The 17927-nt window shown below is 45.9% G+C and overlaps 1 protein-coding gene across 1 annotated transcript; it reads right to left on the bottom strand.

Annotated features, from left to right (window-relative positions):
- Positions 1 to 1548: 1548 nt before the first annotated feature.
- LOC149348466 (procathepsin L-like) lies at positions 1549 to 17710 on the bottom strand. Its single transcript, XM_089541769.1, has 6 exons — positions 17666 to 17710; positions 16645 to 16836; positions 9911 to 10099; positions 5302 to 5467; positions 2031 to 2136; positions 1549 to 1648 (listed from the first exon to the last, which is right to left on the bottom strand). Exons 1-6 carry the CDS (start codon positions 17708 to 17710, stop codon positions 1549 to 1551), a joined length of 798 nt encoding a protein of 265 aa, XP_089397895.1.
- Between the last annotated feature and the right edge of the window lie 217 nt (positions 17711 to 17927).

A 17927-nucleotide genomic window follows, 5' to 3' on the forward strand; every position in this document is an offset into this window, starting at 1 on the left:
TTTAAAAATAGTTACTTCCCTAGAACTGTATCCGAATGGAATGCATTACCTTCTCATATTTTTCTGTCCAGCAATTTTGTAGCAGTTGGATCGTCATCTCTTTATTTCATAAGTTTTGTTTGTTTTTTGTTGCGATGCCTGTCTATATATTCAATTCTGATTGATTGTCTGACATTATTATTATTTTTTTCTCTATGCATATGCTTGTCATATTTTGTATTGAAAAATGTTTGAATGTGCCCCTCCTGCTAGGACCATGCATGGTCCGCAGTATTTCAAAATAAATAAATAAATAAATGTAATCCAATGTAGTCCAATCTAATCCAACTAATGCAATCAAGGTCAAATGAAGGTCAATGGGGGTCACCGCCGCGGCATGATGGTGGTCACCCTGGAAAGTGCAAGTAGTATTGCTTTCGCAATAAAAAGAAAAGGGGCAACGGTGCTGTCCCTAATTAGCCAAATCTTGCGAAAGCCGATCAGGAGCCGCGCTGTAGTAAACAACAAATATGGCCGCCGTTCTTTGTGGCTGTGCGCTTGAGCGTTCGACTTCTTGTTTTTTTTTCGTCGTCACGCGCTGTTAGCCGACGGTTTCGCTCTTGAGATCAGCCAATAAATACCTCTTGCATCTGTAGGGGACATCTGCTTTTGCCAAAGAACGTTCGACAGCATCGAGTATGTTTTAAATAACAGAGGTGGCCTAAAAGCCCTTAAGAGGAAACCATTGACATAGGTAAAAACCAGATGTACACGTTAAGAAACAGAAAGCAATCTCATTAGCAATATAGATAAGACATTTATAGTAGCCGAAGAATTCTACACAAATGTATACAGTAGCCAACGTAATCGGAACGTTAATGAGAGGCAGTAACGCACAGCAATGGGTCGTCCCGACAGTAACGGAAGAGGATGTAAAGGAAGCCTTAGGAGCAATGCAGGGGGGGGGGGGGGGGGGGGTGAAACATCTCGGAAAGATCTGGTAACAGCAGATCTGTTGATTGACGGAGGGAAGGTTGTGCTTCAAAGACAAGCCACCCTGAATACGCAATACCGCATGAGCTCGAGAGTGCCAGGAGCTTAGAAGAACGCTAACATTGTCGTAATTCATAAGAAAGGAGACGTCAAGGACTTGAAGAATTACAGACCGATCAGCTTACTGTCCGTTGCCTACAATGTATTTACTAAGGTAATCGCTGATAGAGTGAAAACTTTGGACTTCAATCAACCAAATGTCATGCAGGCTTTCGTAAAGGATACTCGACCACAGACCATATTGACACTATCAATCCAGTGATAGACAAATGCGCAGAGTACAACTATCCCTTATATATATCGTTCATTGATTACGAAAAAGCTCCGATCGGCGGCATTTGTGAGTGTACGCAACTTAACACTTTGCAAGGAGCAATCGGAAATGAGGGCGGCGCAGCTCAGACACTCACCTTCGAAAGGATGCATAAATAACCAACGTGAAACAGAAGACGACATCATTGTTTGCAAGCAGTCATCTGCGTCATTTATTAGTTGTTTGTCTTCCATGCTTCGTCGCTAAACAAGGGGGTACGATGCATACGACGCAATGCCGCACATGTTATTCTTGTCGCGGGCGATCATCCCATAACCGTTGTTTCCCCAGTTGGTACCCCAGCTGCAAGCCACAAATATTTGTAGTTAGGCGCCACAGAAAACATTACCAAGCATCACAAGGCGAGAATAATATCCAACTCGCTAATGATGGCCCTTGTACCGCCCCCTTTAACTCGTGATGCGGAGGAGAGAAATGGGGCTTAACGAGAAGACATTCAATCAAAATGAAGCTGCAATGCGTCACTGAAGCTACCCGGAGAATTTTTATACTGCGAAAATAATAACTTTGCTTGGTGTGACTAGCGGCCATGGCGAGAGCATGTGACTATACGTAACTCCCACCGCAGGGTAAGCATAAAGCCCATTTATATTTAGGGTCACAGTAGAGGCCTTTCTCTCCTAGCGGATGCTGAATTTGTTTGTATCGTTAGAGGGCACACTACCTGTTTTTTATTAGCCAGTACTTTTTTCCGTGCCTGACTCCGTAGCCGACGACCAGGACGAAGTGATCTAGGTCATAGCTTGTGCACGTTGGATCATCGATGATACCTGCGCAATGAAGAGGTTAATAAAGACCGTCCTCAGTTGATGAATGTTTATTTTACTTTGGTTAACAATTTCAAGGCACATATCTTTGTATCCATTGTTTAATAGCTGAATGCCTTTCTGGATGTGTTCTAGTCAAGCTCAGACAGGCTTTCAGCAGAATGCGAAGTCGTTACGGCTCCGTGCTAATCCATCTTGTTGTAAGGCATGAAAATTTAATATTTATTGCCTTTGTTGCATATACAAGGGTCTCTCCTGAAAGTAATGAGACGAGTCGCGGCGTGGCGCATGCATACTCTAGATTGAGAAACCGCTTTTGGGAGAAGGAGGGAGAACCTTCATCTTCACAATGCAAAGACCTCAGTTGGCTTCGAGCGGGTCAAGCGAGTGGAAGTGTTCGAACGTGTACCCCGGTTTCGTCGCTGCGTCGAGGAAACCATGGAGCGAACGTTGGAACAGCGCTACGCGGGGAAGCTTTCTAATAAACTTAGTAAATCACCTACAAAAACAGTTTACAGCATGTGGGAATGATGCAGTGTCCAGGTCGCAAGGGTTTCAATGGTACAAAGCATTTACAAATGGCCGCGAAAACGCTCAGGACCACACAGTCAACATCAGCGTCCGTAACCTTCATCGACGGGCGCCCAGACCATTGCTCGTCGAGAATGTCTTCACGACCGTTTGCAAATGCTTTGTGCCATTAGAACACGCGACCTGGACACCGCATCGTTCCCACATGCTGTCTTGATCACGTCGATCGACTCGGTAGGTGACTTACTCAGTTTAACGCAAAGCTTCACTGCGTAGCGCTTTTCTAACGTTCGCTCCATAGTTTCCTCGACGCAGTGACGGAATATGGGTACACGCTCGAAGACGTCCGCCCGCTTCATCTGCTCGCAGCCAACTAAGCTCTTCGCATTGTGAAGCTGAAGGCTGCCCCCTCCTTGTTCCAAAAGCGCTTTCCCAATTTAGCGCATGTGTGCGTCTCGCCACGACTTGTCTAATTACTTTCAGGACAGACCCTGTATTGTACCGAAAAAATTAAGGGTGCACTTAACAGCCTCTGCAAGTGTGGTGTGTTCTGGATCCATTACAAACTCTTGTACCTGGAGCTCTTGGACGCATGTCCATAATCAACCAGGAGCAGCTGTGAAACTGACACGTTGCTGTTGCGACACGTTGGCCCCCGAGCTTTGATATAATCTGCGCTATTGTAGCCTTCGAAGCAGCCCGCGTTCAAATTTCAGATTGCTTGTGCAGGTTCCCGCGTGCTCTTGGTTTTGGACTGACTTTCGCATGGAAGGAAGGTGATGTTGTTGTTGTTGTTGTGACTGGGAGAAGTATGAAAAGAACTTGCACGGGCCTGCCTACTGGCTCGAGCCAAGCCACAACCGCTGCCACGTGCAGATAGAGGAGAGTTAGAAGATCAGAGGAAAGAGAAAAAGGAAAGAAAAGACGCGCGTCGCAGCAACAACTGCGTCCGCCGGAGCGGACACTGCTGAAAAAACAGGTAAGCGGCCGAAGCCGCGCTCGCCGAAGCGAGGACAGATCCCCAGACGACCATATCTGAAACAAGCGCGAGAGAAGCACTTAAACACGCTGGATGTTCTACTTTGGCGACGGCGTAGTGCTCTAGTTCGGTGTCCAGCCGGCTTATTTGTTCGCTAAAATTTCGCTCGTGCTCATGACGTGTCTTGTTTGTTATCTATTTATTATGTCGTTCGCTTCACTGATACTCGGAACCCCCTGTTACGTTTGCCCTCTACGGTAGCAATGCAGACACTGTCGCAGGCTCCCGTTCCTCTGACGGGGATAGGCATTGAAATTGGGTGGTGCGCTAGGGCTGGTCCCTGATGGTCACGTTATTTTTGATGCGTCATCACGGTCGCTATGAATCAGGGAATTTATTCTAAGACATCGGCTGGGGCTTGTGTGTGACAACCGAGGTAATGCTTTCGTGGTAAACTGATGCTCTAAACTGATGCTTTAAAATTGGAACCCTACTTCAGCTGCACATGTCGACAGCACGCTTGATGCAATACTGGAATGATGTATTGGTAAATTGGTTTTTGAGGAAAGGAAATGGCGCAGTATCCGTCTCACATAACTCGGCGGACACCTGAACCACGCCGTAAGAAAAGGGAGGAAGATAGGAGTGAAAGAAGAAAGAGAGAAAGAAGTGTCATAGTGGAGGTCTCCGGAATAATTTCGACCACCTGGGGATCTTTAACGTGCACTGATACCGCACAGCACACGGGCACATCTTGCGTTTCGCCTCCATCAATACGCGGCCGCCGCGGTCGGGTTCGAACCCGGGTACTCCGGCTCGGTAGACGAAGTACCCGGGTTCGAACCCGACCACGGCGGCCGTGTTTCGATGCAGTGCTATTCTGGCTTTTTTTGAACGGCGCCAGCGAACAAACGTGGGACGAATAAATTTGTTCCTGTCTTATTAGTGAATAATAACCTTACCGTCAGTTTCTTCAGTAAATTATTCTCTCTCGCAATAGACGCCCTAACCGTTTAATTTTTTTTAGGTGTAATGGTCCTGTAAGGATATTTCAATTTTCACATAACAGAGGAGTTGTAAGAGAGAAGCTTGACGCTAAGAGGTACATCGTGCTCAATATGAGTTGCAACGCGCGGTCATCGACCGGGGCTCGTTCCGTGGTGTGCCTCCTCCAAAGAGTCGCTCGGAATTCTGGGAGAAACTGCTGTTCCAGGAAACAACAGCACCCCCGCTCAGGAAAAAGTTTCTCCCAGAATTCCGAGCGACTATTTGGAGGAGGCACACCACGGAACGAGCCCCGGTCGATGACCGCGCGTTGCAACTCATATTGAGCGCAATAGCACACAGCTGATTTATTTTTTATTTATGGACAGTATCTTTCTTTAGCACGACGAGGAAATAGGTGTCTTCTGTCATACGCTGCACAATTTCCGCTTAGTTACTTACCAGTGCAATGTCACCCCACACCTGCACAATGGAAAGTGCTCTTGTAAAGAAGATATGAGCCAGCCAGTAGTTTAAGCAAGAGAAGGGGTTTCTGGTTGTGGAGGGCTTGAAATATACTTCTTTCTCTTCGCGTTATTTATAAACAAATTAAACGTTCAGGTATGCACGACAAGAACACACGGAGGTAAAAGCGGTTCTGCCGTGGTGCCTACCGTCTTTGTAAAGTCCTATCGGTGTGAAGTTCGTATTTATGAACACGGCGATAGGTCCAACAGTCGCAACGGCGAACTTCAGGTGCTTCTCGGAGCCTGGCTTGAGCATCACGTAGCCCGTCACATTGGCGCCCACGTTGGCCCTCTCGAACCTGCATCGCTGCTTCTGGACGGACAGAAAGCGAGGTTCAATTCGTTTCCCTCGTCCTCCCGCCTGCAAGCAGATCTTGTCCCTCGCGGATCAGCAGTGACCAGTTGCGAGTAGAGGATTCGCAAGAAAACCACCGCATGCGCATGCAGTTTTTCAACAAATATAACCACCTGGTATCGTCTACCATCGCTAACAGAGCGCAACTTTTGAGAACAGTACATAGAGGCCAAGTAAATAAATGAAAACAGTGCTCGTTGTTTGAAAAAGTTCTCGAGAATGACTTTAAAGTAGGGAGAAATGCGCTAAATTGGTGTCACGAGCGCCTTTATCAGATGCAGAAATTGTTGCAAGCGTTGAAGAAGAGGTACACTGTAATTAGGCGATAGAGTCGCTCTCGACCCGAAACCCACAGACACAGAAATGAGAGCGTTAAATCATTAAATATAACATTCGTTCGTCCCAACAAATGGCGCCAAACTTATACACATTTATTAGGAGGTTTTTTGCTCATTAAAGCAAAAATTTTTCAATAGAGAACTCGTAAAAAACAAAATACCCTAAATGCGAGCGTAACAAACAGGAATATTGCAACAGAAAAAGAATCGGCCTGCGTAGCCCTTGAAGCGCAGAAAGCCACCAACAGAAACCATCCCGGGAGACAGGCTTCGGCAAGTTGGTGAGAAAAGCTAACTGAAAGAGCCTAGAGAAAAGGCACGCACGTAAGGTCACAAGGCGGAATTTAGAATGAAGCGTCGATCGTGTGGGCGTGAAGTTTTAGCGGGCATACAGTTTTTGGTGGGCTTCGTGTAATAAGCTAAAATGAGATTCCTCATGGGCAACTCGTCAAAATTTTGGGGGACGGTTTGGTTTGTTTTAGGGGTATGTAACACCTCGAAGCAATTGAGGCTATGAGGGACGCGGTAGTGACGAGCTCCGGAATTTCGATCACCTGGGGTTCTTTAACGTGCACTGACAGCGTACAGTCCCTCCAGCATTTCGCCTCCATCGAAATGCGACAGCCGCGGCCGGGATTGAACTCGCGTATTTCAGGTCATCTTTTGGGTGATGGTAACGGTCTTAATCACTTGAGAGGACACTAAGAACTCAGTCCGATTACTGTCCTCGGTAAAAATTGATTTTTTTACTTTCTGCCCATGTCGACGCTTGTCCTATAGCAAAAACGTTTTTACCGAGGAGAAAATTCGATGTAAAGATTTTGCTGCCAGTGGATATAAACTCGTGACATCGTAATTGAAGAAAAGATGGCCTGCCACCGTTTTGAGGTGAATGGTGGTATAGCATATCATCTAAAATCCGCCGCCAAGAATTGGTATCGACACATGCATTTTGTTTGTGAAATCAACCGGTGATGGCAACATCAAATTTTGATTTTTGATCTTTTCTTGCTTATAAGCACTCCATATTTGGTCAGAGGTGCTTCTGTGATTAGAACAAGGCAACCCCTTTGCTAGAAGCAACCGAGGACCTCGGTTTGCTTCTTAGTGTGGAGAAATTGCATCACTCCTACTGACTAAATGGTCCCCAACGGGGAGGAGTAGGGATCTTCTTACCTTACACGTATATAAAGTTTAAGGGTGGCCATGAGTGCCCTGCCATGCGGCTAATAAGCAAACCTCGTTGATCGGCTACTTTTGGCAAGGACTGTACCCTATCAATGCGGGCCAACTTCTATTAGTCTTCACGGTCTCGTTAAAGCACAGTGTCACGAATGTGGAACAACCGAAATGTACAGCACGTTCTTATTTCCACGTGTGCCTTCGCCACTAGTTCTAATGATAGCGTGTTCTCAGTAGCCAACGATTCCCAATAGAATTCCATGATTTCGCTGCGTGGGTGTTATTTGACGGCAAAGGGGTAGCCAACGTATGACAACCTGACTACATTCTACATCTTGTGCCCCATTTTGTAAGAACTGCTTTCCTAAGAATAGAAAATAATTTGGTTCCTCAATAAGTAACAACGGATGATTTTTTAAAATGGTTTATGGGGTTTCAACACCACAAAGCAAATAAGGCTATGAGGGAGGCCGTAGTGAAGGGCTCCGGAAGTTTCGACCACCTGGGGCTCTTTTACGTGCACTGACATCGCGCAGTAAAGGGGCCTTTAGAATTTCCCCTCCCTCGAAATTCGACCGCCGCGGCCTGGATCGAACCCGGCAACAACGGCTTAGGCACATCTTAGCGCGGTCAGTTAACCTAAAAAGCTGTCACGCGGCGCCGTTGCCTCTGATGTTCTACTTAGCGAGCACGCTAGGCAGCGGCTCCGCCGGCTAGCTGGGCACGGCTTGGAGACAGATTGCCCGGATGCTTCCCGCTAGCTCTTGCGATATTCCAGAACATATGATGCGTTCATTTAGAGATGATGTTCGGTTTGAACGTGAAGGCTGGGTGCTCCGCGTTTTGCCTCACGCGGGGCTGGTTTTTGCAATTGCCGACGCTTGTTCTGGCGCTGATGAGCACGCCGAATCTCGGCTGCTGACTGCGGCTGATCGATGGTCCCGCTTTGGCCATGGCATGCGTTTTGAGCCGCAAAAGAACAACCCCCCCCCCTCCCAAAAAAAAAAAATTAAGCGGCCACGGGTGCGTGAAGTGCGCTCGGTAGAGTCACGTGATGCAACTGCAACGCCAGCACCGTCACCAACGCTCGACCGGTGAGCGAACTGTTAAATGGCCTGGCTCCGCGCCACGCTCTCAGCCGCAAAGAAGACGGAGTAGCCAGGAGCGCCCGCGCCTGTGCGGCTTGATGCGTTGTGATTGACTGCGTGCTGGCCATCACGGGTGAGCTTCACAGCTTTTGCTTGCAGAATTATTATTGGGAGAGCAATACTACTTGCACTTTCACGCCTTTGCCGTGCCGCGGCGGTTACCACCATTGACCTTCATTTGACCCTGATTGCATTAGATTGGATTAGATTAGATTGGATTGGATTAGACTGGACTGGATTGGATTGGACTGGATTGGATTGGATTAGAATAGATTACATTAGATTAGATTAGATTAGATTGGATTGGATTGTTTGGGTTGGATTGAAATGGATTGCATACGATTGGATGGGATTGGATTGTATAACCGATGCATCACCACAAGTCTAACCACAAGCACCACCACCAGCTACACTACCAGCTGTACCATTGCGTACGTACGGATATTGCTTTCGCAATTGCCGGGCTTAACCAAGCTAAGCCACAGCGAATTTTTGTGCTCCCTGGTCCCGTGTCGCGAACAGACTCTTGAAACGCTTGCTTTTGTTGAATAACGTAACGAGTTATATTTTGTGAAGGAACTCGCTACAATAGGCTTTGCGCCACTACGTATTTGCTGAACTTTATGCAGAGAAATTAATTACGCCGGAATGTTTCCAAGCTCTTACCGAGGCAGAATGTGCACCACAACACGCTAGGAGTGCATTCTACTCAAGGACGCGTGTTCCGTAGTAGAAAATGGTGACGCGTGCTGCGTGATGCTCCAGCCGCGGTGGCTCAGTGGTTATAGCACTTGGCTGCTGACCCGAAAGACCCGGGTTCGATCCCGGCCGCAGCGGTCGAATTTCTTTGGAGGCGAAATTATAGAGGCCTGTGTACTGTGCGATGTGAGTGCACGTTAAAGAACCCCAGGTGGTCTAAATTTCCGGAGCCCTCCACTACGGCATCCCACATAGCCTGAGTCGCTTTGGAACTTTAAACCGAAATAAACCAAACCAAACCAGCTTGAAGAAAGGAGAGGGGTAGGAATACCCTAAATGCTATGGCATTCGGCGGTATCTAAGTGAAAAGCCTCATTTGAAGCTTGCGAAACAATAAAAAATCAACAATGGAAGATTAGATCTTCGAACCACATTTGGCTTTCTTACCAAATGCGCAATTTGTACAAAGAACTGCCGTTCGCCAGTACAGGAAGTTTTGCAGATGGCGTCGAAGCGCCGAGACATCGCAATGTTCTTTGGCTTTCATGTTACTGGGGCAAAACAGTATCTATAAATCTTTACCGAAACCGCCAGAAAAACGTTACTGGTACTCAGTAATGAAACGATTCCTACACGGCACTACCTACAATTATGTGGCACATACCCCGTAGAGCGCATATGGCATACAGACTATATGCGGGTACTTTAATCTGTTTCACTGAAAAAAACTTCATTCCAAAAACTGAGTCCTCTGAAGTGTCTAATTGCTTTCTGAAATGGCTTAGTAATAATGGTCGGAGAAAAACTTATAGTAGATGATCAGAACACTGCCTCCCCCATTTTCTAAAATAGGAACAATGCATGGTTATTGTGAATTCCTGCCTTGCGTATCTTGCGGTAAATTATGTTTAACGGGCACTGAAAGCACTGACAGCTGACTTGAACAAAGCGGGCATTTTTCGCTGATGTAGGGCCGCGGATGTCATCGTTTTGCGGAATATACTGCGCTTGGTTCTTTAGAGAAGCGTACTTACTATTCCGACGTAAGGATAACTCTCCTCGGTATCGACGCCTGCGTTATCCCATATGTATTGGAAGGCTGTCCAGGCGTTGCCCAAGTAGCAAACACCGTAATTTCTATGCACGCAGTCGACAAGATTTTGCTCGCTCAGGGACACGAGCTTGCCAGTCTTCCTAAAATGCTGACCTTCGAGTGATCCCGTCTAGAGAAAAGAGAAGAAAATAACGAAAATGTCATACAGATGTTCCGCAGCGCTTGCTCTGCGTACGTACTACATTAACTTAGTCTCACTATGAGTGGTTGCTGCAAGTAATCGTTCAGTCCATTCGTTTAAGATAATGCGACTGTGTAACCTTTTATTTACACATATTTTTTACGCCTTCGTCTGAAAGAGAACCAGTTCAGCAGTTTTTGCTGATCTGATTAGGAATTAGACGCGAGAAAATTTGTTTCAATGCAGAAAGTTAACACGAGAGCCACAGAGCCCGAAATGAGCGCTTATGCCAGCCACGAACTGGTGTGGTGCGTGAATTAAAGTACCGCTATTTGGAAATCGCTATTAACAATTGTACAAAAGGAGGTGCTTTCCGATGGCTACCCTCTCTCTGGCTTAGTTTTTTTGCATGATTGTTCAGCGGTCTTGTCATGCAACTTGGATAAAAAGTTTACCCGGTTTCGATGTAATAGACGTGAGATTTCAAGAAATGTGCTCGAATTTCATAAAGGTGGCAATGCATGTGGCTTTATGAAATTGGCCAATTCAAACGCACAGAGAATAAACAGACGCTCATACATGCGTTGCCGCCTATGTGAATATGATGTGCATAAACGGCTATCTTCGGCGTTCTTTGACATTACTGCGACAAAACATTTCGTTCAAACGGAGGCTCATACCAGACGCCGCGAAATTATAATCCTGGTAGCTTCCAAGCGTCTTCTGCTTGGCTATACTTTAATGCTCATTGAAGTGATCGTGCACTCATCTGAGTTTAGTTGATATGGAAGCCACTACATGTAGAGGAGCCGTGTATCCACTTCATCTCACCTCACCTCGTCCTTCACTCCAAAATGTGTCAATGAAACATTTTCATCGTAACTGCCCAGGATATTCAAACGAATCGGCCCCTTGCTTGTTTCATTCGCCCGGCAAACAGTTCCGTACTCTTGTGCCTTACTGTTTAGCGCAACCCGGCCACATTTTTCTTGCCGTGAAAGTTACTGTGAACTCTGTTTTCGTGGCAGATATTTTCCACCTGTGCTACGTTCTGGGGGCACAATCCGCGACAGCTGCGCGCAACATAATATATGGCTTTGAATTCATGCCATCGGATAAATCTCTAGGAGCAAATGATATCATCAGAAAATACACCGCGCTCGGAAGAAAAATAGTGCTTCCCGTGAAAGTTTTCTACGGAATGAGAAGACGGAATCGCGCTAACCGCTTACCAAGCACAGACCTGTAACAAACCACCAACATCGGCGGGCACCTGACCGCCACGGTGAGAAAAACGTCCTACTTCTGGCAGTTTCTACACGCCATTGAGAAGATCAAATCAGCGTTTCTGCCTAGTTGGCCACGGCCTCCTAATCCACGTTGCTTTGCAAGCACGGAAATATCTTCAGTCCTCCCTTTTGCGTGCTGGTGGTCGTTTCACATCAATTTATTCTGTGCGTTTCACCTAAGGTGTTCAGGAATTTTCAACAAGAAGCATTTTCAGTTTGAGAAGCAAGTTTTAAGGTAAAAGCCTTCAATGCCTCATCGTTGCCGACACAAGCTTTTCGATAGAAGGTTGTCAGCAGAGGTGTCCCACTTTTCGGTTGGTCGAAATGGTTATGACGCCAGTGTGCGCGGATTCGCAGTAATATGGTCAACCACGGATGCCTGACGCCCCCTTTTGGAGCAGATGACAACTAACAAAATAGTCGTCGTCCCTTCCGACAGGGGTTGTAAGGCGTCCGTGGGTGACCACATTACATACCTCATTACTGCGAACAGAGCCATGGATACAACCGTACTCAACCAAGCAGAGAGAGAGAGTCGTTCTAAAGAAGCAGTCAAAGTCGGCAGTCAACGTGCGTAGTTGTAAATGTGTAGTCAAAGTATGTAGTCAAATAAAGCACTAGTACAGCACAAACAGTCTCGCAGTCAATGCCAAACAGTGCGTCAGGAGTGCGCCAGGAAAGGCCCTGTAGCCTTTAGAGAGCCAATGTGCCCCCCGAATTTTTCTGGAATAGCATTGTCAGCTGTATAGACGCTTTAGAATACACCTAAGCGGGCTGACAAGAAGGCTAGTGAACGCATACTTAATAGTTAACTTTTGAACTATTACTGTTGGTATCTTTAATAGTTCCGAGGCGTTTAACCTATTGTAAATAATATAAGCATAAATTTTTAGAACTCCGAAAACGCAGTCACCCTTGGCCCTGCGGCGCAACGAATTTTAGTCAAAAGAGCTACTACTGGGGCTAGTTGGAAACACATTCTTGACAAGCGCTTCGTCCTATATGTTCGTCCTTTTTCCGTATTTTGATAGCGCTCACCAATACCTTCAAGAATGAACAGGAATATAGGCAACCTGAAGCGGAACCACAGTTAGCCTATGATTGAGTTGGCCTCGAAAAAGACAACGCCCCAAAAAGTGTTGACGTGGAGTTTCGCCTGTGTGCGCATCGTATACTGGGCGTAGCACCTAAAACGTTCTGCAATTTTTAGATTGAGTTTTTTTTCAGAGAGAAAAGCTCGTTTTTCTCGATGTAACAATGCCACTGGTTCAGCGCTTCAGAATACAGCTAAGACTCGCTAACTAGTAGGCTGGTTCACTAATATTGAATAGTCCCTTTTTAACTATTACTGTTGGTCTCCTAATTCAATCAGGGACGCGTAGCCAACCGTAAGTAATATTCATATCATTTTTTAGAATTTGGAGAACGCAGTTACACTCGGCGCTGTGGCCCAACGAATTTGGCCTACATTGCGCCAAAAGTACACAAAACACACGCGCTTTAGAAAAGCTTGTAAGCAAAGCAACCCCTCCAGTGCACGTAACTCATCGAGCAGCTAAAAGTTGTTTCATACATAGCAGGTAACACTGCGGAGGTTGCTGAAGTAGTGCGTCTGCGAAACTATATTACTCCGCAACGTATTATTTTCTACTCAAAACTCCTGTCACTGTTTGAACCGATACAAAGAGCGGTATAAAACGATGTAGCAGCATAGAAAATGATGGTGGAAGCTGTGAGGCGCTCAGTGTTGGGCTCTCTGGTAATAATTTTCACGGAATGTGAACTACTTTTTGGGCGCGGATTTAGTAGAAGTGATTCGCCTACCAACCGCGTATCGTACCACCTCGTGTACTTTTAGCTTCTCGAAATCTCGACGAGTCGCAGGACGAAAATGTTGCAAGAGGTAAAACGAAGTCCAGGAGGTGCCAGTCACGGCACTTGAGATTTGTCGCTACGAAATATGCTTGAGTTCGCTTTGGATGTATGGCGAACTACTTTTTGCGTGCGGACTTAGTTGCGCGAACAGGCGCGCTAACCTTGGCAGCTGTGCCTGCTATGTAGAAACTGAGTATAGGCGGAATGGGCTGGCAACACGAAACGGAACAACACTGAACCGTGTCGGTGGCGTTTGCTTAGACTGTAGTACGTCCTGCCCTTAAATTGTGCCCCTTCCTCCTCCCCCATCCAAAAGCGCTAAATAGCAAGGGCGATTTGTCACAGGACTGTTTCGAAATGAGCACCTTCAATAAAATTCCTAACTTTTTATTGCTATAGCATTTAGGTTGTCGTCTTGCAAACCCCACCCGGTGTCTCCGTAATGAAAATCGCTGATTAACCAAAAGGGTGGGATTTCGTGTGCACTGCCAAAATTTAAAATCTGCAGGCAATAATGTCCGAGCACATACCATTGTATTGTTCTGGGGAATTATACTGAACCGACCTACTCTTCCACCTTAATTCATGCATTAATCATCACTAATCTAACTTAACCCATATGCTAGTGTAAGCTAATTCAATTTATCAAACCCACTAATCCCTATTTCTCACAACAATGAGCCCGCTAATTGCGACTAATCCACATTAATTCACCCAGCAATCTACCGTAATGCATGTTCACAGGGGGTTCGGGGTTTTGCAAAATTTGGTGGTCCTTTAAATTATTTGGGGGTGGGAAAACTGCCAAGTGATTTCGCATTTTTTCTTTAAGAATGTGGTAATGAAAGCCCGAGGTTTTTGCAGTTAGTTTTTATCATAATCTCAGGGTCAGTGACACCAGAGAGGTGAGCGTTTACATTCAATAAAAACGAAGAATGAAATACAGTTGATGAAAGGAGAAAAAAATCTTTCTCTTCTCCAGACTCCACATAAATCTAGCTAGCCCATCTCGAAAACGTACTTGTACGTTATCTTAAATAGGTCTATATCGGGACGAAGGTGGTTCTACTCGACGGACGAACACAGGTACGTCAATGCACTAGCAAAATCCTTAATTACCAACACTAGCAGTGTAAAAATACAAATAATCAAGATGAGGATATATGTGTGTAACGACTTCTACTACATACAAAATTATAGAAAAATATTTTAACTTAACTGTTAAAAATTTTCCCATCGTCTTTTCAACCACTCGGAAGGGTTTGATGAAAGTTTATATAAATACGCTGAGAACTAAGTAACGATGAAGAAAAATTCTAATGAAATGCCTGCATATATGAGAGCAAACAAATATGATTTCGGAGACGCATACTGATTAGTTACTGAAGGTAACTGTACGCCACGTACGCCACGTGCTGCATTTCGTGAAGACGCATATAGGGTCACCTGTGGTATGGCATGGAGAACGTCTCAGTATCTATTGGGTTCAAAATACAGGTTTCCCGCATTTATATATGCTTTACGTACTCTTTGAATTAGTTTTGGAGCAATTAATATCTACTAATTCTCCAACTCCATTTAGTATTAGCGTTGGTTGGATATAAAATATTTCTTGTCAATAATTCCTCGGTATCTTTGGGGTACACAGTGTATTTTACTTGACATATTTTACTTTACATATTAACTACTGTCACCTAGTGTGGGGTACAACTACTTTGTCAAATATTACTAAACTTCACCTCCTACAAAAAAAGGCAATTCGTATAGTTGCAAACGCTGCATACGATAGTCACACTGCACCTCTCTTCAGAGAACTAAACATTATCGCACTTCCTGACATTTATAAAACAATGCTCCTTAAGCGTTATTCTAACGGAATTAAACAGATCAAAAACATTTTAGGCGGCATAGCAAACCTCACACCTAAACGAAAAACACGGAATACCCGCAGTACTGAACTGTGGGAAATACCTCGAGACCGCACAAACTATGGATACCAGATGCTACGCAATATGCTCCCGTCGCTTCTAAACAAACGAGTCGTTTCATAGCCAAAATATTGTTTTTTTTTGTAAATATATCATAGCCACAATAATTGCACTTTCTACCTTTTTCTGTATTGCACCGTACATTGTATACTTCATTAAACACTCTACTAATCTTGTAGTTTTCTTGCTTATGTCTTGATTTTGTGCCACATCCTCCCATGTCTGATGCGTTGTGTTCGTATTCTAGTTTTGTTGCCAGTGCCATGTTTTTTAGGGGCCGTGAACCCCGTCAAGCCCAGTTAGAGGCTTTTTGTTCACGGTCCTCAGCATCTGTAATGTTGATGTTGGAATAAAAATGATGATGATTATGGCTGAGGGAGCGACTTTGAGGGTATCGTTCTTTTTTAGCCATCTTATTTTTTTTTGTAGAGAACGGAGCGCATAGAAATAATATGCTTGGTCCGCTTTTAGCATTACGCTTTGAGCAGGAGTCGGGAAGCTCCGGGAGGCCAAGGTTATGGGTTCGTCAGAGCAGTGCATTTAAGACAGAATTTATTGAGGCATCTGGTGCAAGCAAAAAACCGAGTGAGCTGTCAACAGTCAAACTGAATCATTTCTTTAATCGGCACACTGCAGAGCAGTCGTGCGAGAAAAAAATTCAGGGAGCACTTTGTTGACCTAAAGTGCGGTGAGGCGAAAGCCTTAAGCGCGGTGTTCCTGCTCGTGTCACTGATTTATTGTTAAGACGTTCAGCTTCGCCTCTAAGAGTGAAACGCGACAGCGTCTTGCAACGCTGCCAGGGAGTCCATAGAACGCCATCACCCGTTCGGCTCTACGCCCTGCTCGTCGGTGGTTTTTGAGGAAAAGAAATGTATCTCTCTCGCATATCTCGGTGGACACTTGAACCTCGCCGTAACGGGAAGGGAGGAAGATGGGAATGAACGAAGACACCGTACTCACTAGACGCGCCTTTGTTCATTCTAAACCATCGAGCTGCCATGGCGGAGTGGTTAGCATGCTCGTCTCGCACTCCGGAGACCGGGGTTCGATTCCCGAACTCGACCAATTTCTTACTCGGTTTTATTTATATATCTGGCCTGACTATAAAGGTTAATTAGGCTAATTTCGTAATTAAGCAAGGAACTAAACTCATTCCCACTTATTTTGAGCATCACTATACGATCCCTTTAATTGGTTGCATGGTTACTAGCCAACGTACAATTGGCCGGGTTTGAAATTCGCGCACAGTGTCGTCGCGACCGTTTCGACCAATTGAAAAGCTTGACATTTCTGTCGACAACTCCTGCTTACAACGATGAGGCATTAAAGGCTTCCGCCTTAAAAGCCTCCGGGGTTAGCAAAGTGCCCAGGGTCTGCTTACTGCACTGAACGCCCAGCAGGAGCAGCAGCCACCCTGTTGCTTGACTGGCGTCACGTAACCCTTCTTGCGCCAGTCCACACTTCTTGGGAGCTTTCTGATGTTGATGTGGCCTGGCGCCAAATACTGCGCGGCGCGTCCGTCCATATCGGTGTAGATGCCGCATCTGTGCTTCTCCAAACGTTCCTTATGATGCTGGGCACAGAAGTGTTAGAAGAACAAAACGAGCAGAAAGAACTTTCAGCAAAAGAAAAGACTGGCTGCAACCGCAGAATTTTTTTACTGTTTTCTCTAATAACAGATAATAGCAATGCAACTTGCAGTTGTGAAGGATGCTATCTAATATTAAAAGAATGGCGTGACTCAGCACACTATTTGTAAACATCAGTCACACGCAGGAAACATGAAAGGCGTTTTTACCATCTTCTCTTATACCAGCTACACTTTTTTTTTGCCAGCAATCGGCGCCATCTTATATATCAGCGACATTTAGTGATTACAAGCTGGTGGAGCTTAGTACACCAAAAGCGATCAATAAACATTGATTGCGTAACAGTAGATCGGAGCGGCTTGTGGATGGGGCTCCAGTATCTTCCGCCGACGCTTTGGCGATGGCGACTAGCTCCTCCTGGTCTTCGAGAATGCCGCCAGTCAGCGTTACTTCCCACTGCGCCAAAGGTGCGTTGCACTGCTTTAAGTGGTTAGGCCTAATTGCGCATGTCCATTTTAGTGTGAGTGTAGGAGTATCGCCCCAGCAGGGACTTGTATCCCTGTATGATGTTGGGTGAATGTGGCGGTGGAGATTGGGGAAAGCGATGTTTGAGTGCGTCGTAGGTGGTAGGAGTCTAGCGGGGAAAGTTGCTTATGTGGCAGGGAAGGGGGGGGAGGAAACACCGATTTAGACGGGGAGTCTCTAGGCGATTGGAAAGAATGGGTTGAGGGGGGGGGGGGTGGTCAGTGTGTCCCGCTCGGCCGGTAAAATCTGAAGCCAAGGCAACATCGTCCATAATATTGCCATCGAGACCTGCATGTCCTGCGACCCAGGTGATGACCTGATCATGTTGGACATGGCCGCCCAGAACGCGGAGAGCCGTATGCAGGACACGACTACTGTTGTCATGCGATATGTGGTCGAAGACCTGAACTAAACCGCTGTCCCAAATTCGTGGTAACGCTGCACTATCCTCAGTTTAAAGCATTTTGTTCGAGCTCCAAGTTTCCGGCCGCCTCGCAAGTTTGTACTGGCAAGATATAACTGTGAGGTACAAGGTGACGCGCAGACGGAT

This window comes from Amblyomma mixtum, chromosome 4 (assembly GCF_055824585.1).
Source record: "Amblyomma mixtum isolate Tamu chromosome 4, ASM5582458v1, whole genome shotgun sequence".
Lineage (NCBI taxonomy): Eukaryota > Metazoa > Arthropoda > Arachnida > Ixodida > Ixodidae > Amblyomma > Amblyomma mixtum.

Coding starts and splice junctions, on each gene's coding strand:
- LOC149348466 (XM_089541769.1), bottom strand. CDS start 17,710: ATGTCCAACATGATCAGGTCATCACCTGGGTCGCAGGACATGCAG. Junction 16,837..17,665: donor CTGGGTCGCAGGACATGCAG/GTCTCGATGGCA, acceptor TTCTGTGCCCAG/CATCATAAGGAACGTTTGGA. Junction 5,468..9,910: donor GTTATCCTTACGTCGGAATA/GTAAGTACGCTT, acceptor CTGTCCGTCCAG/AAGCAGCGATGCAGGTTCGA.